The following is a 25,752-nucleotide window of genomic DNA, read 5'->3' as shown; positions in this document are numbered from 1 at the left end:
TGAACATGAAATTGGTATTATTTTGTGAAGACTGTAGAGCTAATCATGGATGATTTGATGTACAATTATGACATTATTGTAAAATTATTTGCTATAGTGATGATTTGCATAAAACAATAATATTTCAATTTATTGTTTATTTAAATAACCATACAATACAATTTTCGTTTTTTATAAAATAAATTACCAATGAGTATAAAAAGGTTATCTAAAGTATTTAAGGTGGTAATAAGTAAGTGACAGTTTATTGTCCATGGGCATGTTCCTTTTACTTAACAGTCACATTTGATAAAAAGAAATACATTCCAGTATGGAGGAGACAGTTTCATCTTGCCTGAATTTCAATTTCTCCTACCTTCGAGGTGGGGCACCCTTGTTCCTCAGTTGAGATTTCTCTGTGGAGGGTTCTTCACCAGACTTTTGTAGAAACATGGATGGGTAATAGCCAGTCACATCACCTTTCCTGCAAAACATTTGAATTCTCTGTAATCACCCATGGTATATCATGCAGCTATGTTTTTGGCTTAAGAGTTTACAAGAAGTTTCAGAGTTGGAGCCTGATTTAGAGTTCTGCGGATGGGACACTCCATCACAAATGTAATGGAATCCCGTCTAATGAATTACAAGTACCAGAGGTGATACTACATTTGTGATACGACGAACGGGATATCCATAACTTTTGTGATTAAGTATCCGGTCCGACAAACTCTAAACTAGGCCCAGGGGGCCACATGTAGCATTATTTGAAATATTGATCGTCTAATTGCGTTTTTTTGTGAATAGCAATTAGGTTATCGCTATTCCTAATGTACGAAACTCCATGAATTTCATTTAGCGATTCCTAGGTCGATCGCAAATTGACCTAACTCATGAATATTAATGAGGTAGGTCGCAATTTGCAACGCATCAGGAATCACTAAAATCACAGGGATGGTGACCTGCTGGGGTCATCAGACCACCATGTCCGTGATTGCATTCAAGTGAAGCTATACCAGAGGTGGCCAGTTCTCCACAATTTTGAGAAACTAATTGATTGATCATTTTTGGGGGTAAGAAGGAGTTGTGCTCTGACATATTTGTGTGGTGATTGAAAGATCTCCTGTAAATTCTCCCAGCTTCCAATATCCGCTGAAGTGTCAGTAAAGTAGTATTGTGCCAACATCTTCAGTATAAAACAGTAGAGTACAATAGAGTTGCTTAAAAATCCCCCATGAGACAGACCTCAATGTACAACGATGAGTACTAACAAGCTGTCCCAGGGTCAGACAATGTATTGATGCCCCTCGGCTCCATATGCGACCACCAAAGGAACAACATCAACCAGCAGAAGGAATGTGCACACCAGAAACCGACAAGCCACTTCACTTCACTATCAAGCAAGACTATCCGGACACAGAGGAAAGGTGCACAACTATTTAAGAAACCTACATTTTATGATCGCTGTAAGAAACCCAATACTGTTTCAACTGCATTCCCGAGGCAAGGCTCCACCCAAGAATATGTAACGGTCAGTTAAAAACAAGCATTGAAAATGCAATAGGTCTCGGCCTCGTTTAAGTTAAAGCAATTCTGTTTGTAATTAGGTGGCTTTTTAGTTTTGCTTTTATTAGTGGTTTTCAAACTTTCATGTACATAACATGCATATGTATGCATATATGTATATGTATGCATGCATTTATATTTGTATTTATATAGATATGCAGATGTATATATATATGTTTATATATGTATGTATGTAAATATATACAGATATATAAATGCATATGCATATATATATATATATGTGTGTATATATATATATATATGCATATGTGTGCGCGTAGAGAGGTAGAGAGAGGTAGAGAGTGGTAGAGAGAGAGGCAGAGAGTAGAGAGTGAGTAGTAGAGAGTGAGTAGTAGAGAGTGTGTAGTAGAGAGTAGTAGAGTGAGTAGAAGAGAGTGAGTAGAGAGTATTAGAGAGCGAGTAGTAGAGAGTGAGTGGTAGAAAGTAGTAGTGAGTAGTACAGAGTGAGTAGAGAGTGATTAGAGAGTAGTAGAGTGAGTAGTAGAGAGTGAGTAGTAGAGTGTAGTAGAGAGTAGTAGAGTGAGTGGTAGAGAGGGAGTAGTAAAGAGTAGTAGAGTGAGTAGTAGAGAGTAGTAGAGAGTGAGTGGTAAAGAGTAGTAGAGAGTGATTAGAGTACAGAGTAGTAGAGAGCGAGTAGAGTAATAGAGAGTAGTAGAGTGAGTAGTAGAGAAAGTAGAGTGAGTAGAGAGTGAGTAGTAGAGAGTGAGTAGAAGAGAGTGAGTGGTAGAGTGAGTAGTTGAGAGTAGTGGAGAGTGAGTAGTAGAGAGTGAGCAGTGTTGAGTAGTAGAGAGTGAGTAGTAGAAAGTAGAGAGTAGTAGAGAGTAAAGAGTGGTACAGAGTAGAGTAATAGAGAGTATTAGAGAATAAAGAGTAGTAGAGAGTGAGTAGTAGAGATTAGAGTAGTAAAGAGTAGTAGAGAGTGAGCAGTAGAGTAGTAGAGTTGAGAGTAAAGAGTAGTACAGAGTAGTAGAGTATTAGAGAGTAAAGAGTAGTAGAGAATGAGTAGTAGAGAGTTAGTAGTAGAGAGTGAGTAGTAGATAGTAGTAGAGTGAGTAGTAGAGAGTAGTAGAGAGTAGAGTAGTAGAGAGTGTGTAGTAAAGAGTAGTAGAGTGATTAGAGTAGAGAGTAGTAGATAGTGAGTAGTAGAGAGTAGTAGAGAGTAAGTAGTAGAGAGTAGTAGAGTAGTGCAGAGTAGTAGAGAGAGAAAAGTAGAGAGAGTGAGTAGTAGAGTGAGTAGTAGAGTGAGTAGTAGTGAGTGAGCAGTAGAGAGCGAGTAGTAGAGAGTAGTACAGAGTGAGTAGTAGTGAGTAGTAGAGAGAGAGTAGTAGAGAGTAGAGAGTAGTAGGGTGTGAGTAGTAGGGAGTGAGTAGTAGAGAGTAGTGACTCTCTCTCCCGCCTCTCAGTGGGTCACCATCTGCACTGTGGTTTGCTGTGGCACCAGTCGGTGCACGCACAAACAGTGACTCGCTCTCGCCTCTCAGTTGGTCACCATCTCTCCTGTGTTGTTCTGTGGCACCAGTCGGTGCAGGCACGAGCAGTGACTCTCTCTCTCGCCTCTCAGTGGGTTTGCCATCTGTCCTGTGGTTTGCTGTGGCACCAGTTTGTGCAGACCCGAGCAGTGACTCTTGTTCATCTGAGTGGGTTACCATTCTCCCTGTGGTTTGCTGTTGCACCAGTGGGTGCAGGCAAGAGCAGTGACTCTTGTGCATCTGAGTGGGTCACCATCCCTCCTGTGGTTTGCTGTGGCACCAGTCGGTGCAGGCACAAGCAGTGATATCTCTCTCGCCTCTGTGGGTCACCATCTGTCCTGTGGCCTCCTGTGGTACCAGTCGGTGCATACACGTGGGTTGGCTTGCTCTCGCCACACACCCACACAGTGTGGCTTTAATTTGCACCCCCTGCTCATTAGTGCCTCCACGTGCCCTGTGGTTTAGGCTTGTGGCCGTCCTTCGTGATTCCGTGTCTGCACGTTGGTGTGGGTGGTGGACTCCGCGCTGTGCGCGTGTGGTGCAGACTCCGGGCTCCCTCATTAACTGGATCCAGACTCCATGCTCCTGATGTTACACAGACCAGGCATTGGGAGGGGGAGCTCTGTGTTGTGATCCTGCTCGTGCGAGACCTACCTCTCGAGCGACAACTGCAAAAGTGATTTTGAAGGCCTGCATGTGAAGGGATGTGATGTGTGTCTGGAATGCAGTTTTTCTTGTCTTGTACTACTTTAATTAAATAACAACGACTCTGTGATATCAGGGACTTAAAACTTTCAATAACCAGATCTGAAAAGCTGGGATGGGGTGGACCTAACTGTAGCATTGCCTTGTCCTCCCCGTGCGCCTCTGAGCTCCGTGCCTGTTGTAAAGACATTTCTTATCTGCTTATTAAATAAACAAGCAGATAAGAACAGTCTTCATGGAACACATAAAGCAGGTGACTGTGTCCGGATGGGACGGACTAAAAAGCCAATAGAAGGCACCCTGGGCACCTTATTTCCAATGGCGGCGCACCATTTAACATAAACGGTGACGCAAGCTAATGGGAATAAGGGGCGGGGCTTGAAGCCCTTTTCTAAACCTGACTTGATCACTTTAAGTCTCGAGGCGAGGAGCGCATGCGCACTCCAACGCCAGCCGAGACCTAAAAAGGCTTGATCACATGCAGCTAGGCCATTTAATTTCTTACACGATCTTCTCCATGAGACTTTTACGTTGCTGGACTTCGCTGTAGTAATTTATTTTGTTTAAACAGAGGCAGGTGACCTCAGCTAACATAACAGCACTTTTTAAAAATGATAAAGGGCCAATGTAAAGCTATGCTAATTCAATTTATTTTTTATTTTTATGATAAAAATAAAGCCCCGCCTATTGGGACAAAAGCATCTGGTTTAACATAAAATTAAAGCGACAGACATAAAAGATAAAGTCATAAGCAAACATGAACAAGAGTATGCTTAAGAGAATAAGCAGGTCTTTCATTGACTTGGAATAGTTGGAAATCCAATTCACACCAAAGGTACATACTAGACTTCTCTAAGATTCACATATTACACTTAAGAGTGCCAAATCATCCAGGACTGGTGCAATACCCTAGCCTGTTGTGATGGACAACATCCGGCGAGAACCTAAGGGCACAAGCTGAATCTCTCTGGCAAACTATGCTGGCCTACAAATAACACAGTGCAAAAAATGTACAGGTCTCCCGGGGAAACTACAGTATTTACTGGCCCTGTATCATAAACTTGACCTTCAGCTAGTCCTGATTTTACCGTCAAGAGCATAAGCATGTAGGTACTGGTAGGCCGTGGGGATAAATGAAACTACAAGCCTCATCATGCTTAGTTCCGTCCACCTGAAAACTAAGGGTAGCTGACAGTCTCCTTGATGACCCTGGGTCAGTTCATTAAAAACAATGAACATGACGGCATGAACTAATGTTGTTAGGTTTAGGACCAACTGCAGCTGAAATAAAAGTATAAGCATTGTTAGTGCACAAACTATCTATAGAAGGGAACTAAATTGTATGGTTCATACATACTAAATTGTGCTGGGCACAAAAGCATGAAAGAGATTATCGCAAAAGTAGAAAGATTATGCACAAAAATGGAGTAATGCCCACAGCAATTCCTGAATCACTAGCCATACCGTCGAGCAAATAATTTGGCGTTGGAGCATTGGAAATCTTATTCATGATTCACAGATATCTCTCACATATAACAGTTTCACGTCCATGTGTATGGTGTTCAAGATCAGAACATGGATGTTCCCAAGGGAGGGGCAAGAACATGGTTTTGGGGATGTGCTGAATGGCTAGAAAGTCGTAACATCATGCGTTTTCAAAAACATACCAAAGATATTTTTTAACTCAATTTGCACACTTAACATTAAAGTTAATAAATGCATCCCCTACTGTGACTACGTCGCCTACTGAAAGCCAACTTCACAGTGTAGGAACAATATATCACCACCTCCTCGTAAGTTGATCCTTTCATACAGTCATTTTCCTGGTTAATTTGTCCTTACTAGTCAACTCCATGGAGCATAAATGCAGATCTTTACGTCAGTTTGCAGCAACAACGAGAATTGGACGGTGGAATTGTTGCGCTGATGTGAGGTGCACACTGTAAGAGAAATCTATGTGCCAGATGTACAACGTGCTTTTTGCAATCTCAGAGCCGATTAACATTGTGCTAAAGTGACAATGCAAGTCTCATATGTCTTTTTTGGCTTGCAATGTCAGGATTGCATGTCCTTGCTGGCTGCAATCCAAACGGGATAGTACAGGGCATTCCCTCCCCTGGTGATTGGCAAGGAAAATCATAAATGGTTTGTGGCGGTTTCTTCGGTCGCAAACCTTTTGAAACTGACTGGCTGACCAGGGCAGATACTAAATATTCACATCCATGAGAGAAAGTTCTAATGTACAAGTGGCGGCCTCAGGGATGATAAGGAGCCCCCAGCGGTCCCAAAGACCTCTCCGATGCCCCTTCCTCACTGTGTCATTGCACACTGCATCTCCCATTCCTGTAAGGACCATTGCGCAGTGATTGGTTGCATTAAATATTACAGAGATTTCTCTTTGTGCTCGAAAAAAAGGAATGAAGGCGCTAGGTTAAAATGATTCAGGTTGAGGTTGAGGAGGTTGATGTCCTACAGTTGTCGTGGAGCACAAGAACTTTAGATGGCCTGGGTTTAAGTTACACCTGCACCTCTGTGCTAGAGGTCCCAGGAGCTCAAGCCTTTAATCCCAGGTTGAAAGTGAGGCCCATCTACGTGTTACTTGGGAATCAGAGTCATGTACACAATAAGGGACAATGAAGATGATGATCAAGTTCCCCGTACCCGGTTTGTCGCACCACACACACGATGACGCTTAGGCCCAGATTATCATTAGTGTCACCAAACGCAATGCAGCACATACTTATTGAAGCTTTAGGAATCCTTTTCACTATATAAAAGTTCAGAAGAATGATCTTCGCAATGGTTTTTCTTATAGTACACAGGACAAAAGAAATCAGCAGGTCTCAGCTTTTAGTCCTTATTCCTTCTAATTCTTTGGCTTCTTCACTTCAAAGCACTGTTGAATCAATACCTCTGAATTGGCCCAAGAACATTTCTGCTAGCTACCACACGTCTCGTCCCATCTGTAGTAAAGAATGCAATAATTTTACAGCAGACAAGTATTCCAAGACAAAGAGACCATTGTTTTAAACAGAAAGGAGCAGAGGTGCAGGAGTAGGGTAATACAATCTGTATGGAAACTGTTATAAAGACAGCAACAGTGGTGTAAGCGAAGCTAGTAAACATTGTAAAAAGCTTGACTGTCGAGAATAGGAAAGCACTGAGAAAGCTAGAGGGCATGTAAGGTCTATAAGTCAAGGGTAGGCAAATTGGATGGGACCAGCAGTTAGTGTCTGCTGTCAAATTCTATTTGCCCAATTTACACACTTTTATTCCATGAGTAGATTCTTCCTACTCCTGGAAATTCAGGATTACATTGCACCTATGGCAGAAGTAAATCACGTTTCCAAAACTGATCATTGTTTACGTGGGTAATGGTGAGGCACGATAAGCTGCTGATACTCTATATATAAATATCCAAATTGTTCCCTCCCAAATGTTTGTAACTGACAGTCATTGCCTTAATATCTTCACACATCTTAATTTCTATTAAGACTTCAGATTCAGTTTTTGCTGAAAATGTATGTAAATGCAACTAACTCTCTGTGCCTGTCCTACCGTCATCCTTGCTATGTACTCTGTCCATTTACCTGTCAGATTCACAGTGTATTTCTTGTCACAGTGAAGCATTCAGCACCGGAACCTGGAGTATGCCTGGCGTGTCTTACCTGACAACCCACCAGCCGTCAAGAAGTTTATGAATAACGTCAATGGCATCTCCTTCATTCAGGGTAATCTCATCATCCTGGTCGGCAGTGTAGCCTTTGGTAGTGATGTACGGCTCACCTATGGAGGCAACAACAGGCAGGATTGAACATGCATCTTGTTAGGACTGAGGCCGGAGCTGTTTGTTATGGGAAATCTAACTTTGAGATCAAGAGGCCCACATAACAGCTATAGCTATCTCTCACATGCAGGAGAGTCCTTGAAAAGAAGGGTTAGGCCAATGCAGCTTGTTCTGAGGATTTAGTCCTTCTACCAACTGAGAGCTAGTGATGATGTCAATCTTGGATAATATACATTTAGAAGCTGAGAAGGGCCATGAAGGGGCCCTGATATTATTTGATTGGTCTTCGGCCTGCAACACCATGGATAACTGTACAATAACCCCCCCCTCCCCCCCCCCTTCCCCACCCCACCCTCATAACAAGCAATATGATTCAGGACAAATCACTTCATCTCCCTTTACCTTAGGTGAAATATCTGGCGGTGCTAACAAACAAGGCCACACCCTGTGTACTGCGCTGGATGGAGTCAGTGAAGGTTGACCTTTCCATCCTGTCTGTTCACCTTTAGGCCAAGGGCCTTTCTTTTTCTTCATTTTTGTAAGGGAGTTTTAAACATGTATAAATACAAATGTATTTAAAATAAGATAATAGATGCTAAAATGTTATAATTACATTCATTTACTTTTGTGGCAGCGGTTGTATAAATTGTGTACAAAATGTGGCTCCTACAACAACCATATTTCTAAGCAAAGTTTAAAAGTGAGCCCCATGTTTCAATATAATGTTTTTGATCTTGGAACAATTTTAGATTAGTTTCCAAAAGGGGATATGAAACATGCAAATACGTGTTTTCAACATGTTTTTCAATGTACCTGTGCAATCAAAAGAAGGGAAGGCAACTCGGGATGCTGAGAAATACACCCACAAGCAGAGACAGAACTTGGTTCGTGTCAAACTAGGCAAACACAAGGAGATGATGGACGGAGCGCCAAAACTTTTCAGACACTCACCCCCAGTCACAGATGCGGGTTGAATTCACAATCGTTCTTTAGCTCACTTTGCCTCCCCAGTTCAGACACAGCTATATGCAAATCAATCTTGACCAGTCCATGGGAACAGTCCAGACCGAACTGCCAAGCCATGTCTTCCCTGGACCGGAAACAAGCATCCTGGGACCGGCTGCTTTGATCGCCCTAAGTTGGTCAGGTATGCCCAGACGTGGGTCCCTTGCTCACTTTGCCAATGGATTCAAGGTAGCCTGGCTGATGAGGGCTGTTACCCCGAAACCGTCCCAGGATGCTTGTTTCCGGTTCAGGGAAGACCTGGCTTGGCAGTTCGGGCTGGACTGTTCGCATGAGGCACAGGGTCAAGACTGATTTGCATATAGCTGGGTCTGAACGGAGGTGGTGAAGTGAGCTAAAGAATGATGATGAATCAATCCAGACCTGTGACTGGGGGGTGAGTGTCTGAAAACTTTCAGTGCTCTGACCATCATCTCCTTGTGTTTGCTTTGTTCACCATAAGTTGGCAGGGTATGCCCAGACGTGGGTCCCTTGCTCACTTTGCCACTGGATTCAAGCTAGCCTGGTTGATGAAGGGTGTGACCCAGAAACAGGTCCCAGGATGCATGTTTCCGGTTCAGGGAAAACCTGGCATGGCGGTTCGGGCTGGACTGATGTGCCGCATCGGGTCACTGCAATTTTAGTAATGTTTGAGCTAGAAACAACAATTTTTGTTTGTTAAAATTAGCAGATTATGCGGCAGATGATGGACTATGTGGCAAATGCGATAAATCTATAACTATGCGAAAATCGGTGTGGTTGCACAATCGCAGAATTCCAGTGGCACTGGATATAAGAACCATATTCAAGTCTGATTCCAAATGAGTTGTAATGTTTTGAACATTTCAAACTTGTAGTGTTCATCACAGCTTTGCTTCTTGGTGCTAATGAACATTTGCTAACAATTCACCACGCACTAACCTAATTATTCAAAGAACAATATGGTTTACCAATTACTTCAGAAGGAAAGATGGCCCACTCAACGATTTAAAGAGTTACAAGAGAGTAAAGCAGACATCGCTAAAGTCTTCCTTTCCACTCAACTGTTCTTTCTCTCTTTTCTGACTGTATCTCTCTTGTTCGGGTCAATGACTGATGATGAAAAGTAAGTTCCAGTCCATAAAAATGAGTGCCAGTGCACATCTCCTGCAGCCATTACACAAATTTAGTATTGATCCCATGTAGTCTGTAATATCCGCACCATTCTCAAGTCTGATTCTAAATGAGTTATGTTACAGACATTTCTAAATTGCTGTGTTTCACAGCTTGGCCTCTTGGCACTGGATAACATTTGCTAACACCCCATCAAGCGTTAACCTGATTTTTAAGGTCATAGTAAGGCTTTCAAACAATTTCCAGAAGGACAAATTTACTACAATTTCAAAGGTGATGGAAGAAAGTTCCAAAGGTGAGCTGTCATCACTAAGAAAGTCATTCTTCCCACTTGGCTTTTACTGTTACTTAGAGTATTTAAAATACTGTCTACAAATGGAAATGTTCTGGCGTTTCCTGAAAACAAGACACTAAGATGGCAATTGTTTCAGTAGTGGTTCTATTAAACACCAAGGAGTTATGATGACCGCTAGACCCAAGTGGACTTCCCAAGGTAGGACTAGGGAGGCTGGATCTGTGACGGGTTATCTGGATAGCTACATAAAATAAATGCACATTAAACAACTCTAAATGGAAATCTGAAAATCTGGCATGGCAGGTCCTGCACCTGCAATTAGGATGCCACCGCGGCGGTGGCATTCTCTATTGCCAGCATTGTGCCTGCCATGTCGTCCATGCAAATGCAGGGGGTGCCATAGGTACCCACCATGTGCCCTCCTAACCCCCCCCCCAACACCCAGGGGGCCCCCAACAGGCCCCCAACTCAAGTCTCCACATGCCTTTCCGTGGCGGAAAGGCTGCTTCCCTCTGGCATCCTAATATGGCTGGCGGTGTCTAGCAGACACCACCCCCATATGCAACCCTTTTCGGCCCGGTCGACCCGACGACCGGGCTGAAAAGCAGTGGACGGTCTTTCCGTCCGCCACGCCCCCGCCCCCCCCCCCCCCCCGCCATCATAATGTGGCGGTGGGGAAATGGGAGGCGGGCGGGGTATGATGTAGGGCGGATCGCCACCGCCATGCGGGCGGTGGCGATCCGCCCTACATCATTATAGACCCCTTTGTCTTTGTTTTCACACGATCATTACTCTACTGATTGCAGCTCTGCACTCCTGCTGAAAGGCAAACTATAGTCTGATTACACTTTCTGCCACGGGCTTCACTCTTTTGCTACTGTCCAGGCTTTGATCTTCATTTTGCGTTATTTTTGCATACATGCACCCAACAGGAACCAATCCTTCTTATGAGTCTGCACATGGTAGGGTGCTGTTCACCATCACATCTGTGCTAAGTTAACACATTGCAAATAAGATCCAGCAGTGAAGATTGGAAATCACTTACCTTTAACTGTTTATATGTAAGTGAGAGTGTGTCTGGGAGTGTCAATCTCAGCTGATAACGGGTATGAAAAAGGATACTGCCGGTGTAAATCAATCTAATAAGGAGCAATTAACTGTTGGGTCATATAGATTACTTATGTCAACTCACCGCATGCTTCAATACATGCACCACAGTCTCTTGCACAGCCTTCTGGGATCTACCATTGCATCATGGTGCTGCCCAGCCATCTTGTACTAGGGCAAGAGATGTAGGTGGCTTCATACCCTGGCATGATCAGGGATTAGCTTTAGACTGAGCTAACTCTCCTTAAAGACCCCACGATTTGCTGTTTTGTCAATTTTTGAATGTGAGAACTAATATGTTCCTTCAACCTAGTGTATGTGTTGGCAAGCCACTAGCTGCCCATCAATTTCTTTGGTCTTGGACTTACGCCATCTACATTGCCACCATCTCTGCTGCGAACTGTCCCCAGAGGGGGCTTTCACAGATAAAATACTTCAATTTACAGCACTAGTAATAACAGATCCTATAATGCATTATAGATATTTCTGAAATATATAATCCATGACGCAATGAGGTGGCTAACTTCTCTAAAGTTCGTAGGAAGGATGGCTTTAGTCCTTGGTCGATAGCAGGGTTGGCAAAATCAATTCAGTGAAATTAAGCTACACGAATTGTTCAAATTCACTATTCAGGCGAACCTGAGAAATGGAGGGACTTTGTGAATCTGGCAGTTCTTTGATTCTCCCTGATAAAAGTATTGCCAGACTGCCCATGAACGGTGCAGTTCTTGCGGTTCCCACTGTACTTCATTTTGATGGTAAGAACCACTTGAACTGTCCCTAGTGGACAACAGCCTAGGACTTTGGCGCCATGATCTAACAGGTTGAAGAGATCATACCAGGGGCCCAAACCTCTACTTGAGGCTCTGGCATATCATGGCCTTCTAGCACAGTGAGTAAAGAGGTGCCCAACTTGGTTTGTAAATGAGGGTTAAATGAGAAATGTACCAATACACATATATTGCTGAATTGTTTATAGGGGATCAAAGTAGACGTTTGTTAAAACCAATCTTATTGAAATACAGTATTATCCCTCCCCTGCAAGCTGCAAGCTTTTTATTTACCATGCAGTTTTAAACATGACATGGTGAGTTTGGAGGCAGTGGGCAAAATACAAGAGGATAAGAAAATTGTAATTGAACCACTCGGTGCTGGAGATTGGATTAGTAAGGTGCATTAAGACTTGGTGAGCAGGGTGCAGGGTGGGAGGGTCACCTACAAGTTGATAAAGTGTACAATACATGAAGCACAGAGGTGGGTACCTACTGAAGTTTAGGCAAAGTCCGAATGATGATGATCCTCATTGGTTGTGTTTTCCGCCTGTCTGTCTATTTTTGATGTCCCACTAAACCCTATGGGGTCGGTGAGTAAAACATAAGAAACTTTGTTTTGTATTTGAGATTAAACATTACAATAACCAGCTGCAACATCACTCTGTGAGAGTTAATGCTGTGTGTTTAGAGGAATTGGCACTTGCTGATGCTCAGGCAACTCCTTAGGTCAATTTTCTAATAAAAAGTATCAATCCTAAAAGAATCCTCATTAATTGCTCTTTACCTTCATAGTTAGGCTCGCCTTCTTCCGATTCATCGGCACTGTCCAGAGGTTCTAAGTAGGCAGCTGGCACCCACCCACGCCGGTTCTTCTTTTGACAGAACCACCATCCTGTTCCAAAGGCAGAAATGTTACTCAGATTGAAAAGTACGAACAATTTGAATGTTACCAACCTTTATAACAGGCGAAGAGATACTGTGGTAAAATTTCAGTTGTCATTTTGCCCAGTAGAACATACTGAAAAAATCTCAGTGTGACCTGACTACAGTGCCTTTAGACCGATCAGGTGTACAACAATATACTTCTATCAAAATCATTGCCACTTGGGGAGGGTATAAACCAACCCGAAAAGTGCTGAGGTGATAGGACTCAATCAGGTGGCATTGGCGGTGGACTTCAGGTGAAGGAGGGAGAAATACTGGAGGTAAGTAGCAGGATTTGGCGGAAAAGGAGAGATACGAGTGAGGACAATACTGGGTAGAAAAGGACAAAAATAGGGTGGGAAATAGGATACATTGGTTGAATGAAGAAAGTATCTGTGAAGTGGACAAGAAAAGAAACTTGAAGATTGGAGCGAGGAAAGGGACGCTGGATTGGAGGCATGAGGAAATAGTAGAGTGGGGCTAGTGGGAACATAGATTTATTGTTTCTTCTAGGTTTTCAAATGATTTGTTGTGTTATTCATTTTGCAAACATGTTACACACCAAAATCGCAAATTCGGCGTATACAGATTTAAAACAAATCCAACAAATAATATTGAAAAAGATAATCATTTGGGAAGTTTGAAAAGAACAATGAGAGAAAACATTGGAAAATGAAAATAAGCAGGGAGCTTGCTACTAAAGGGGGATGCAATATTGAACACTAGCGAGAATTGTGTAGCAAACATCTGGGGAGCTGGGAGAGGAAACGTGAGAGAAAACGAGACCAAACGTTTGGGTAGAAGGTTTGACAGGAAATTCATTGCATGGCAGAGGAAGTACAAGTGGTTTGTTGGTAGAATACCCCTGTGCACACAGGAAACCCTGGAACAATGCAGGCTAAAACGTAGTGGTGGCGATAAGGAAAAAAAACAGGAATTGAGCTACACGGATTTGCAATCCATTATCCTTATACATGGAGGATCCTAATGTTTCACCTCAGCATACCCACTGTTAAGCTGAGGGGAACACAAAAGTGCTGCTTTGTTGTATTTTATGTTAGTCCAATAGTAAGTCAGTCAGTCAAGATAGCTTTATTCGATTTCAGTTTTAAAATCATAAAAGCAACACACAAATATATACATATTAAAAAACTAGAATAGAAATCGAGATAAAAAAACGGCTCAAGCACATCATGGTAGGGGTAACCAACATAAAAACAAACTCTGTACTTAATTCATCGACAATCTGCAGCGAATGGCAAATTTTAAAAACTTGGATAAGGCATTAATAGTTATTTCATCTTGTAATAAAAGCAGTTTTAAAAAAGCAGGTCTGCACTGCCTTAAACCCCAAGTCTTTAGAAGAGGAATCAAGTATTTCCTTCTTCCCCATATGTAAAATTTACAGAAGAGGACACAATGTATTTGCGATTGCATTGCGGTATCAGCACATGGGCAATTAATTAGATTTTTGGACCAATCATTTTTATCTGGAAAGGTTATCATCCGATAATAGGTGCCGACTCTCAAGCGAGCTAACAACATTCTGTCGTAACTGGAGTAATCAGGTGACAGATATAGCTGTAGGCCAGGCGCCTGTAAAATTAAATTATGTTGAGATACAGATGTCTTACTATTCTCTTCACCCCATCGTCTACTTTCCAGGAAGTCAAGACAACATTTTTTAAAAGCCTTCCTGGAAATCGAGGTTAGAGAACAAGGGTTATCAAAAAAAGTGGAAAGCCCCATGTTAATCATAAACTTTTTTACATAACCAATCCAGGGAATGTCCATGCATTTCTCTAGTTTAAAACAATCAGTCAAAACAGTTCTATTAAAAGCAGTTTCCTCTGTAGTCCATATCTTGTGCCATAGCAATAAAGGACTAACTTTGATTAGATCAGAAATATAAACCAAGTCTAATTCCTTATGGCAGATAAATGTGGGAGTCGAATTGGGAACCGCTAACAAATAACGCAGGAAAAAATTTTCTTTTACTTGAATCTCCTGACAGTCAGCGATGCCCCATATGCCAGAACCGTATAATGCAGTTGAGACACATTTTGAATTATAAATATCCATTAAGATACGGACAGGCCTGCCCCCCAACTTAGCGAACTGTTTTATTGCACCAAATGCACGAGCAAAAACAAGGTTCCTACTCCTAATCGCTGCTTTCCAGGTACCTTTTTCATTAAAAACAATCCCCAAGTATGAAAAAGTACTTGTAACTTCTATCTTAGACTTTTCGATAAAAATATTACAAGGGAGTTTTTTCCTCGAAGAGCAGCACATGGAAAAAGTTTTCCCTATATTTGTTTTTAGGCCTTTAGAACTCATAAAAGATGAAGAACAAGTTAAAGCTTTTTGGAGGCCCATTTGGGTTCTAGCCATGATGACTGCGTCATCCGCGTAAAGTAAAATCGGGACCACCGTGCCATCAATTTGAGGGTAATCTAATTTTTGTGTAATTAAAAATTTCGCCACACCATTTATATATAAATTAAAAAGAAAAGGTGCCAGGATGCAACCCTGTCGTACCCCTTTCATTATGGGGAACTTATTAGAGCACTCTCCTTTCTTTCCAAAATGTACTTTTGCCCCTGCCCCCCTGTATAATTCCTTAATAAAACTAAGACTGTTTGAGTCAATACCCAAGCCTATCAAAGTGTTCCATAATACCTCGTGATTCAGACAATCAAAGGCTGAACTTAAATCAATGAACGTCATGAAGAGGTTGCCCTTTTTTGCGGTCATATATTTGCCGATAATTAAAGCTAAATTTTGTCCTTGTTCAATTGTGCCTAAACCTGACTTAAAACCATATTGAAACTTAGAGAGAACATTGTTTTCTTCAGCCCAGGAGTGCAATCTATTTAAAATAACTCTACATGCCACTTTCATCAGGGAGTCAAGTAGGGAAATAGGCCTATAACATTTGGGATCATTTCGATCTCCCTTCTTAAAAATAGGCACGACTATGGCTTCCTGCCAAGTCGATGGAAATCCCACAGTATTAAAACTGTTTAACACATTGGTCAGCAGAGGGGTCCATAATGAAATTGTATCTTTATATATATCTATGGGGACGCCATCAGGACCAGGAGCTTTGTTCCTTGAACTTTCGAGTAATGCTAATTCCACTTCTGAGGCGGAGAAAAAAACGCTCAAAGGAAATAGAGCGGGAGGAGAAGGCTCAATAAGATGCTGGTAATTTTGAAGTTTTGAATCTATAATAGGTAGAACATCTTCTTTATAAAGCTCAGTAAAATGTTCCACCCAAGTTGGTCCTTCAATTGCAAACTCTACCCTATCAGACTTTCTATCTACAAAAAAGGGAGCATTTACTGCTTTCCAGAAAGCAGTATTATCTCTCAACAAGCTGGCTTTAATTAGAGTATTCAATACAAGAAAACCCTACACAAAGGGGGAGAGTGTGGGTAAAGGGGGTCCAAGGGATGTGTTTAGAGACCGACTACAGTATAAATCCCCAATCAACAAGCATTATACCAAAAATACTGTGGGTCTAGAAAATTCTGTGTGGATACCTGATATATTCAGAAGAGTGAAAACCATCTGGGGTATACCCAAAAAGGTTGAGTTCCCATCACCCACAAAGGTGGCTATTCATCATTTGGGAGCTCTGAACTGAACCACAACAACCAACCACTTGGGTAATTATGGCGGTTGTATGGTAGTCCCAATCGTGGGTGACCAAAGGTAGGGTGATGGTTTGCAGTGCCCAGAATATAAAAGGAAAAAGTGCTATTAAAAATGGCTATCAAGACACAAACAATTTTATTCTGGTGCTGTCTTGATGCCACTTTAAAAACAGTGCGTGGACAGTGTAACAAATAACTGTCAGGGTGGTGGTCTACATGTTTCGGCTATCGGACTGTGGAGTCCAAGCTCTCATCAGGACCTTTAGCGCTACTGCAAAAAACGTGAACAAAGGAAACTTATGTAAACTAGTGGTTGGGATGAATTCCCAATACGACCTTATATGCTAGTCCGTTTCCCTGGAATTTTTGGGAGGGGAAACCGTTTTTTGCAGTAGCGCTAAAGGTCCTGATGAGAGCTTGGACTCCACAGTCCGATAGCCGAAACATGTAGACCACCACCCTGACAGTTATTTGTTACACTGTCCACGCACTGTTTTTAAAGTGGCATCAAGACAGCACCAGAATAAAATTGTTTGTGTCTTGATAGCCATTTTTAATAGCACTTTTTCCTTTTATATTCTGGGCACTGCAAACCATCACCCTACCTTTGGTCACCCACGATTGGGACTACCATACAACCGCCATAATTACCCAAGTGGTTGGTTGTTGTGGTTCAGTTCAGAGCTCCCAAATGATGAATAGCCACCTTTGTGGGTGATGGGAACTCAACCTTTTTGGGTATACCCCAGATGGTTTTCACTCTTCTGAATATATCAGGTATCCACACAGAATTTTAATTAGAGTATCCCACGCATTCTCCTTCAACTCCAGTTTGCGTTTGTTCAGGGAAGTTTCATAGGCTGCTCTCACTGCTCTGACTGCTAACAGATCTTTTGGATTTTCTTTAGGATCTGTTTTAGATGGGAGTATGCTTTGGTACAGTCTGAATTAAACCATCCCTCAGCTTTTTCTCCCGCCCCTGGTCGACGTGTTCCGGTCAGCTTTTCCCCAATATATAATGCAATCTGGTTAAAAGCATTGACAGTCATACCCGGATCAGGATTTTCCTCTCGACAGATCTTAATGTTATGGTATTGATTCACAATTAGCCCCTGGAGAAAATTTGTAGTGTCAACTTTGTTCCATTTTATGGTATAACCATTTTGTCTCGCCAAGAAACAAGCATGGCGGTACAAATTTTCAACTACGTTGGTGCCTGATCTAATACTCAACTCAATATCAAAGGTTGTACAGATCGGAAAATGGTCACTCATCACAATGTCCAATGTCTTAAACGACAGGACATTATAGTGATAAAAAGTAGAAACCAGGGTATAGTCTATAACAGACTGGAGGCCACGCCCATTAAAAGTAGCTTGAAATAAAACTGGGGGGCTGCAAAGTTCATTGGCAAAACCCAAGTTCCAGTCAGAACTGAGGTTATTAAACAAATTTCCCAAGGGAGTATGCTCAAAATGTGTACATGGTTCACCAATTTGGTTAACCATACCACATAGGCCCGAATTGTTGTGAGGGCATAGGTGGCAATTAAAATCGCCCGTCAAAATAATGCAGGTGTCATTTTGTCTTGAATTAATACTAGAAGAACAAATGCAGGTGTTTAAATCTTCAAAGACTTTGTAATATTCTTCCTTAGGGATATTGTTATACAAATTAACTAAAATAATGAGTCGGTTTCCTCCTGCTTTTAGACTAAGAACCTGGAAACTATTATGCCCCCGTGTAGTCTGCTGCTTTATAGACAAGTTGACTGTATTAGAAATATAAGTACAAAGGCCCCCAGAGCTTCTGCCTCTCCTTGACTGGGTAGCAGGAGTAAAATATGTCCGATATCCTGCAAGATGAATCTCGGTCTGTTCCCAACACTCCTGGAGACAAATAATATCATTTTTCTCAATTAAATCACAGAAAATGGGGTCATTCACCTTGTTTGATAGGCCCGCAATATTCCATGATAAAAGAGTCAGCTCCCCTCTTTCGGCTACTCCTTGACCTTTCGAATCATAGGAATAGTCAACACTATGCTCTGTTTCAATCGATGGAGAAATGCTTTCAATTTCTCTCTGCAAGATATTTTGAGAATGTCGTAAGTTTATTACAGATTCCAGTTCCAAAACAGGCTGTATTACCTGGTCTGAATTATCTGGATTTTGATTGAAAAATGGATTAGGTATTGAAGTTACTAAAGGAATTACTAATGGCTGTTTGGACCAGCCCTCATCAACAACCCTTAAAGAGCTATTCGCCCAATGGTTAGAGCTATTGTACAATGTATTTGGACTAGGACAGTGTTCCTTGGGACTCCGATTTTTCCAATGGAGTCAATCCACCATCTCCAAACCATTGAATCTATTGGAGGTTGGTATTCCTCTCCAGGAGTCCCTGGGTATTTGATCCCTAATGGGTTGCCTTTCCCAGAACCTTTTAACCGCTCCACTAGCATGATTGCCCACAGTCACCCAATTTTCATCATGAAAGGATGGATGAGGGTAAGGTCTAGGTGGATAAAAGAAAGAAAGTCGTTTAGTTTCAATACCCGCATCATTTGAAAGAGTGTCCCAAGAGCAGATATAATCGACCGTGGCTGGGTCATCAAAATTGACTAAAACACAGTCGCCTTGTGTTAATTTTCTTTCTTGCCCCACCCAGGGTACCCTACGGACCATTAAGATCTTACTACTCCTATTTAAAGGGAGTGGTCGGTTTGTATTTAACCAATGTTGGACCTTGTTTTTGAGTGAACCAGTTGATTCTTCTTTATCCTCCTGCAATTTAGGGACCCCAGTCAGGATTACCATGTAAGGCGTTACTTCTGGGGGCAAATTAATAATTGGATTCTCTGGTTTGGATCCCCAGGTACGCTCTTTACGAGTATTAACCTCCTGTGCAGTGTTTGTAGAATTTTTAATTTCTTCCCTTGCTACTTTCTCGGTCATAGTGGATATCGATTTATTTATCTTTATTACGGGAGCTTGTGATTTAGCAGTCGAGGAGCTCACTAATGGTATTTTTGTACAGCTTAATATCCCATCTCCGGCCTTTAATACCTCAGAGGTAGTCGAGGTCTTAAAAAGGACAGCCAGATCCGTTAACTGTATCTCAATCCGCTTTAACCTATTTTCTAAGGGAGAAATGTAGATTTTAAAAAGCTCCTTTAGATAGTTAAATGAATTATTATCGGACTCAATTGTTTTACAATTTGTATCAGTAAATGGAGAAACCTCAGCATCGGTCAGGTCCAGTATAGAAGCAGTTTCAGCTGAACAACTTCGTGTGAAAGCATCCTTTGACTGCTGATCTACTAGAGCAGCTGACCTGAGGGAGCGTTTATTTTCCCCTTTCTCCACAAGTGCAGTGGTTTTTCATGGGTACCTAGTCTTTTTGACATTATTTTCAATTTTCTTTTTCCTGGGATTTTTAGATGTTTTTAATGTTTTTATTCTAGCTCCCTCCCTCGCTCCTCTCTTTTGACCATTTATTGAAACTTGTAACGGTAATTCGGTGCCCGATAATTCAGGAGCAAGGAGCGGGGACCTCTCTAATTGTGTGATGGATATAGAATCCGTCATTGACAGTGACAAATCCACTACATTTGGAATGCTGTGGATGTCCACGTGTGTTAAACTCGAAACTATCTTATTAGCTTGTGGAACGGGGGTTTTAGCAGTTGCGAAGTGGCCCATAGAGGAGCGCCTTGCTAAAAGTAAATCTTGTGACACTCTCCGTTCCATAATTGCAATCCCTTGGTCTATGACTGGATTGGCTCTAACAGTAAAATTATCAAGTGGGCCAGTAATAGAAGATACATCAGTATTTAACCTACTCCTGTTCCCTCGCGTAGTCGCCATTTATAACAGGAGTCAATACAAATATCTCCAGTCGTTAGATTAAACAGCAAGGTATTATATTCTCCCACTAAAAGCTAACAGACTAAAATGTTAGAAGGGGGGCCCGGTCCGGTCTTACTCGGTCTAAAACGGGCCCGCTTCGCCAGGCGCGCGTCCCGCGCCGCGTTATGCAGCTCAAAGTTTATAGGTAATAGTTACTAATTGTGGGAGTGTCCGGGAAGAGGCCGCAGCTGTTGCTGGTTTTAGCACTGTGAGCCTCGCAGTCCCTCACACCCAAAAACAAACACTGGATCCGCTGGCAATGTTCCTCAAGCACGAACGTCAGTTTAGTTAGTTAAAAGTGTGCACCGGTAATAGGGTTGTTTCCAGCTAAGTAACATGAAAATAGGGAGCAGGTAAAAAAAGGTGGGCGGAGCTCATAAGGCACTCAGCATACGCATACGCAAAATCACTTTTACCACAGTCACTACTTTTGCTGCTTGCAATATGCCACTTGCCGTCTGCCTTTACAAGGCTCGCCTGTGCTCCAGTGCTCCCCCTGTCGGAAAGGGTTGCAAATGATTGCAATGAATGCGATGATGCAGAGGTGGTTGTTCACGCCCAATGGATCAGCCCCTGCGTTTCTAAATTTGAACAGGTCCCGGGACCCCCAAGCAGACCTGGCGTACTGGATCTGAGTCTAGGGGCTATCAGGAATAATTGCTGTCAGTATCGCTCTTTCAAGGGGGTTGGTAATCATGGCTCCTGCCGCTATTGGGCTGCTCCCGCAGCTCTAGCTGCTACCGGGGTAGCTGTTTTGACTCCCGTTGGATGGACCTTACAAGCTACGCAGAGGCCCTCAGATAGCCTCTCACAGCCTCACACAGTCTCAGTCTCTATCACCCCCACGCTGAGGCTCGCGGCTGCTGCGGAGAAGGAAACGACCCTCACCACTGCTGTCGCCTCTCACCGCTGCAAGGTGGAAGTGGCGGCTCCTGCCGCTTGCGGTGAGGCTTTTCGTGGGCGTGCCCGGGAAATCTGCGGTGGGTCTGTCACGGCTCCTGCAGCTGCCGGGTTGCTCCCGCAGCTACCGGCAGCTTCTTGCCACCGCCGTACCACCGGGCTGCTCCCAGGTAGCCTCTTTACCGTAGAAGAGAAGAAGAGAAGCAGGGAGCGTCCGCTGGTATCCTGTGCTCCGCGTGGTAACGGGTAACAGGAAACGCCAGACTCGGTGTCCTCCTCGCGCACACAGTCAGCGGTGGCTCGCGGTCGGTAAGTCAAATTGAACCATCTAAATTTGGTAACCAATGAAGGAATCTTTTCGGCCTTCCATCTAAGTTGGTATTATTTTTTAAGTCACTGCATTTCTATACAGATTCTCTTTAGGGTCTTCAAACATGTAAAGAAAAGGCCACGCCATATGGTCTCTGTTGTTTGCTATATAAAACCAGAGTAGGAAAGGCCAGACTACATGGTTTCACTACCATCTAAAATCTGCATCCTGAGGCACTGGAGTAAAACCTCTATGAAAAATAGCTGACTAATGTGGCGAATAATTGACTATCAACCTGTTATATACAGAACCAATGATCAGCTGGCTATTTTCAGCCAGATGCGCAACCCCAGTATTAGACCACCATACGTCCCACCTTGACTCATGGCAGGTCCGAGTGGCACAGATGCGGCACCCCAATATTAGACCACCCTACATCCCACCTTGACTCATGGCAGATCCGAGTGGCACAGATGCGGCCAGATGCGGGACCCCGGTATTAGACCACCATACATCCCACCGACTCATGGCAGATCCGAGTGGCACAGATGCGGCACCCCAGTATTAAACCACCATACATCCCACCTTGACTCATGGCAGATCCGAGTGGCACAGATGCGGGCAGATGCGGAACCCCAGTATTAGACCACCCTACATCCCACCTTGACTCATGGCAGATCCGAGTGGCACAGATGCGGGACCCCGGTATTAGACCACCATACATCCCACCTTAACTCATGGCAGATCCGAGTGGCACACAGTGTCACTTAATTGTTGCCAGGGGACACCCAGAAAACAGTGGTCCATGCCCTCATCACCTCTTGGCTGGACTATGGAAATGTCCTTTATCTGGGCTCCAACAAGGCAGTGACCCGAAGACTACAGTTGGTACAGAACTCTGCAGCAAGATTACTTTGCAGGGTTCCCAAAGCCACCCCCATCTCTGGCTACCTCCGTGTCTTACATTGGCTCAGGGTAGAGAGCCGTAGTAAGTTTAAAACCCTGAGCTATATGTTCAAGATCAAAATGGGAATGGCACCATAGTATCTGAAATAGTATCTGAAATCCCTCGTCCGTCCCTATGCCCCCACTCGCCATCTACGGTCTGCTACTCACGAAAACTTCACAGTACCCAGGTTCAAACTCTCCAGGATGGGTGGGGGGGGAGATCTTTCGCATACCTAGGCCCGTCACTGTGGAACACCCTTCCTCTCACCCTTCGCAAAGAGACCTTCTACACACATTTCCGCAGATCCCTCAAGACCTGGTTATTTAACCAGTAACTCCATCTACTGTTGCCTTTACTTACAACTAGTCCGCCCGGCGCCGGGAAACCCTTTTTGGGTAGCTGTTGCGCCTTACAAATTAAATAAATAAATAAAAGTGTCCTATATATAATTATGTGATGGGCCCTTTGGCACCTACAGCTGGTCCCCACATAGGGTGGCTCCCCAGTTGGATGGATACAACAATAAGTGACCTTGCTCAGGTGTATGGGGTTTCTGAGACGGAATTCTTTTGGGATGGCTGAGTGGAGCCGTGGGTTAACACACCTAAAGATGTGCTTTTGGGCAAATATCTGAATTGTTATTGGGGTTCCTCACCCCTGTGTTTGAGTATATGTTTTCCAGGTTGGGGTGTGAAGACATGCGTTCTGCGTTAACCCCTTACAGTGCTCTGGTGCCTTGCTGTTTCCTTGTTGTTATGATACAGTTATACTCATCTAAAGAGGGTTATTGGTTTGGACTGTACCACACTGAAGGTTCTTCTTGTCAAACCATTCTGTACAACTGCCTGTCTTTAAAAACAAAAAAGATTTACTGCAAAAGGAACATCAAGGAATATATTAGCAAAAATAATTTTGCTACTATACAGATTCTAGTTTCATCTCATTACTATAGAAGAAATGTTCTGTTGGAGTATTTACTTGAATATTCTCTTTTTTTAATTTATTGTTTTTATTTATGAGTAAGGTACGCCCTCCATGAAGCATCAATAATTCTTATAGATAATCACTATGTCACTGTATTTCCATGCTCCTGTTTCCTTCACTGGTTGCCTTTAGAAACACATATTTGCTTTAAAGGGTACTGTACCATTTATAAGGGTGTTATATTAAAAAGCCAGCCACGATCCCCATTGGATGGAAACTAGGAAGACAAGACTTAATCCAGTCCTTTGATGTACTTTGTCTTTTTTTTTTTTTTTTTTTTTTTTTAAAACCTTTATTCGTGCATCTTAAAAGAACAAATACGGGCCTACAACCGTCAGGCCGGCCACGATACAATGAAGCACTGATACCCACATTACATCCCCCGTGCATCAACAGTCAGGATTAACAACGAGTTATGGGTCACATACTGGAGCTATCTTTGACACCCGGGGAAGGAGAAGTGAAGGTTAATTTTAAGTTTTTTTGATAATTTTATCAAAGAAAAAAGTCAATGAAGGATAGGAACAAAGGAGATTCGAGTCCGCAAGATAGCCTCACCACACGGGAGAGCAGCAACATCAGTAAGAACAACAATTGAAGTAAAAACTCAAACAGTGAGGCGGTGCAGAAATATAACAGGATAGTCACAAGAGCAAGTACGCACCCCTCCGGAGCCGCCCCCACTCGATCCACCCCACACCCGGACCCCGAATCGAAGAAAGTAGAGCGCAGAGACATAAAAGAAAAAAGGCCCATAGAACTAATTAAGAACAGAGTATTACCCCCCCACCCTACACCAATGCGGAGGCTACGGCCTACCCCCCCCCAGCATAGTGCCTGTCGCCCAATGAACCCGAAATATAGAGAAGAGAGAAAGTAGGAATAGAGTAAAGAAAGTAAGAAAACAGAAAAGAAGGTGGGGAGGAGCCCACGGGACACCAGAGCGCCCCAAACCATCGGCCATTCACACTGAGAGCCCACTACACCAAAAAACGGCACGCGAAGATACCATGGCACCACAGTGTAAGCGAAGGGATACAAGTCGCGACGAGTGCGCGCAAAACATACATACAGTTCCAGTCCCAGGCCAGCCCGTCCATAAACCATGGCAATAGAAGTCAGTCTAGCCCTGGCCCGATCGCGGGCTTGGGATTAAACCAGCCCCTGCATGAAGGCCCCATGTCCCGAGCAGACAAAGACAAGATGGCCGCCCGCGAAAGGATAGTGAAGTAGGATCACGAAATGGCCGCCGCCCATCAAGTAAGGTCCCTCTTTGCACCACAGAAAATCCAAACCTGGCAAGTAAGGTACAGGAGTTCCACAACAAGTAAGCAGTGGGCCACCGCGGACGGTTCCTCGAAGCCGTTAGGTATCGCTCAACAGGATAGTCTAGCGGACGCGGTGAAGCAGGCAACAATGAAGCAGGCAGCCATGACCAGGGGGACAAAGTATCCGCAGTTGAGGTGTAGAGCGGTGTACCCTGGGCGCCGGGAGCGCCAGGTGAAGGCACCAGTGTAGCACAGTCACACACCGCCGTTGCGTCCCCGCAAGCGGACAAAAGCACCGGGAGACCCACGCCCTGTAGATGACACACCGTGCGCTCATGACCCGCGGCCGACAGTATGGGGTCAAACCGCTCACTCAGCGCCTGCAGGCCAGCGCACATCTGTAGTTGGAAGTCCCGCAGGGCAGCCAGAATGGAGCCGCATGTCAGCGGAGGCTGGGCCCCCACATCGGCAGCAATCCGGGACGGCACCGTGGAGCTGGTGTCCGGAAGAGGGAGGGCGAAGTGGGCAGCGGGCGAGACCGGAGTATCGCCCCCCAGCCGCAAGCAGGCACTCAACGCCATGTTTTGCCGCTATACGTTGCAATGGCCAGGGGGGGGGGGTCGTGGCAAGGAGTCAATACCCCTCAGGTCTACGCCGCAACGGGAAAGGCCGACAGTCGCTTCTCTTCTCGCAGGTTCCCTCCGCCGCTGGCTAGGCATTAGGCGAAGGGGGCAGCAGCCTCCCACAGCGCGGTCCTCAGAGCGGGGCAGGGGACCCGCCGCACCGGGGCCCACCCCACAGCTCCAGCCCGTCCGGCACAGGTTGCAGAAGGTGTCCGGCCGTCCCTCTCCGGGCTCATCCGGCAACGATCCGTGGTGCGAGGTGAGATCGGGACCGCGGGGCTCAGGTTAGCGCTAGCTGGTCCGGTGACTGCGGAGCTTCCAGGGGGCCAGCAAAGGCCGTAATGGCACAGGGTTTCAGTGCAGAAGACAAAAGCACCCAGAACTCGGGCATCCGGGCGGGCTGAGAC

General features: G+C 44.0%; 1 protein-coding gene across 1 annotated transcript in view; it reads right to left on the bottom strand.

Annotated features, from left to right (window-relative positions):
• The window catches only part of NCF1 (neutrophil cytosolic factor 1), a 134,296-nt gene that overhangs the window by 10,667 nt on the left and 97,877 nt on the right, over window positions 1–25,752 (bottom strand). Inside the window, exons 7-9 of the mRNA XM_085649798.1 lie at window positions 12,599–12,706; window positions 7,406–7,523; window positions 356–463 (exon numbers count right to left, since the gene is read on the bottom strand). Coding sequence (XP_085505924.1) covers window positions 356–463; window positions 7,406–7,523; window positions 12,599–12,706 — 334 coding nt within the window. The remainder of the gene's footprint in view (window positions 1–355; window positions 464–7,405; window positions 7,524–12,598; window positions 12,707–25,752) is intronic.

Source organism: Triturus cristatus, chromosome 3_2, assembly GCF_964204655.1.
Source record: "Triturus cristatus chromosome 3_2, aTriCri1.1, whole genome shotgun sequence".
NCBI classification, from domain to species: Eukaryota; Metazoa; Chordata; class Amphibia; order Caudata; family Salamandridae; genus Triturus; species Triturus cristatus.
Note: the sequence above shows the minus strand (reverse complement) of the source record. Positions and strands in the feature narration are given on the sequence as shown.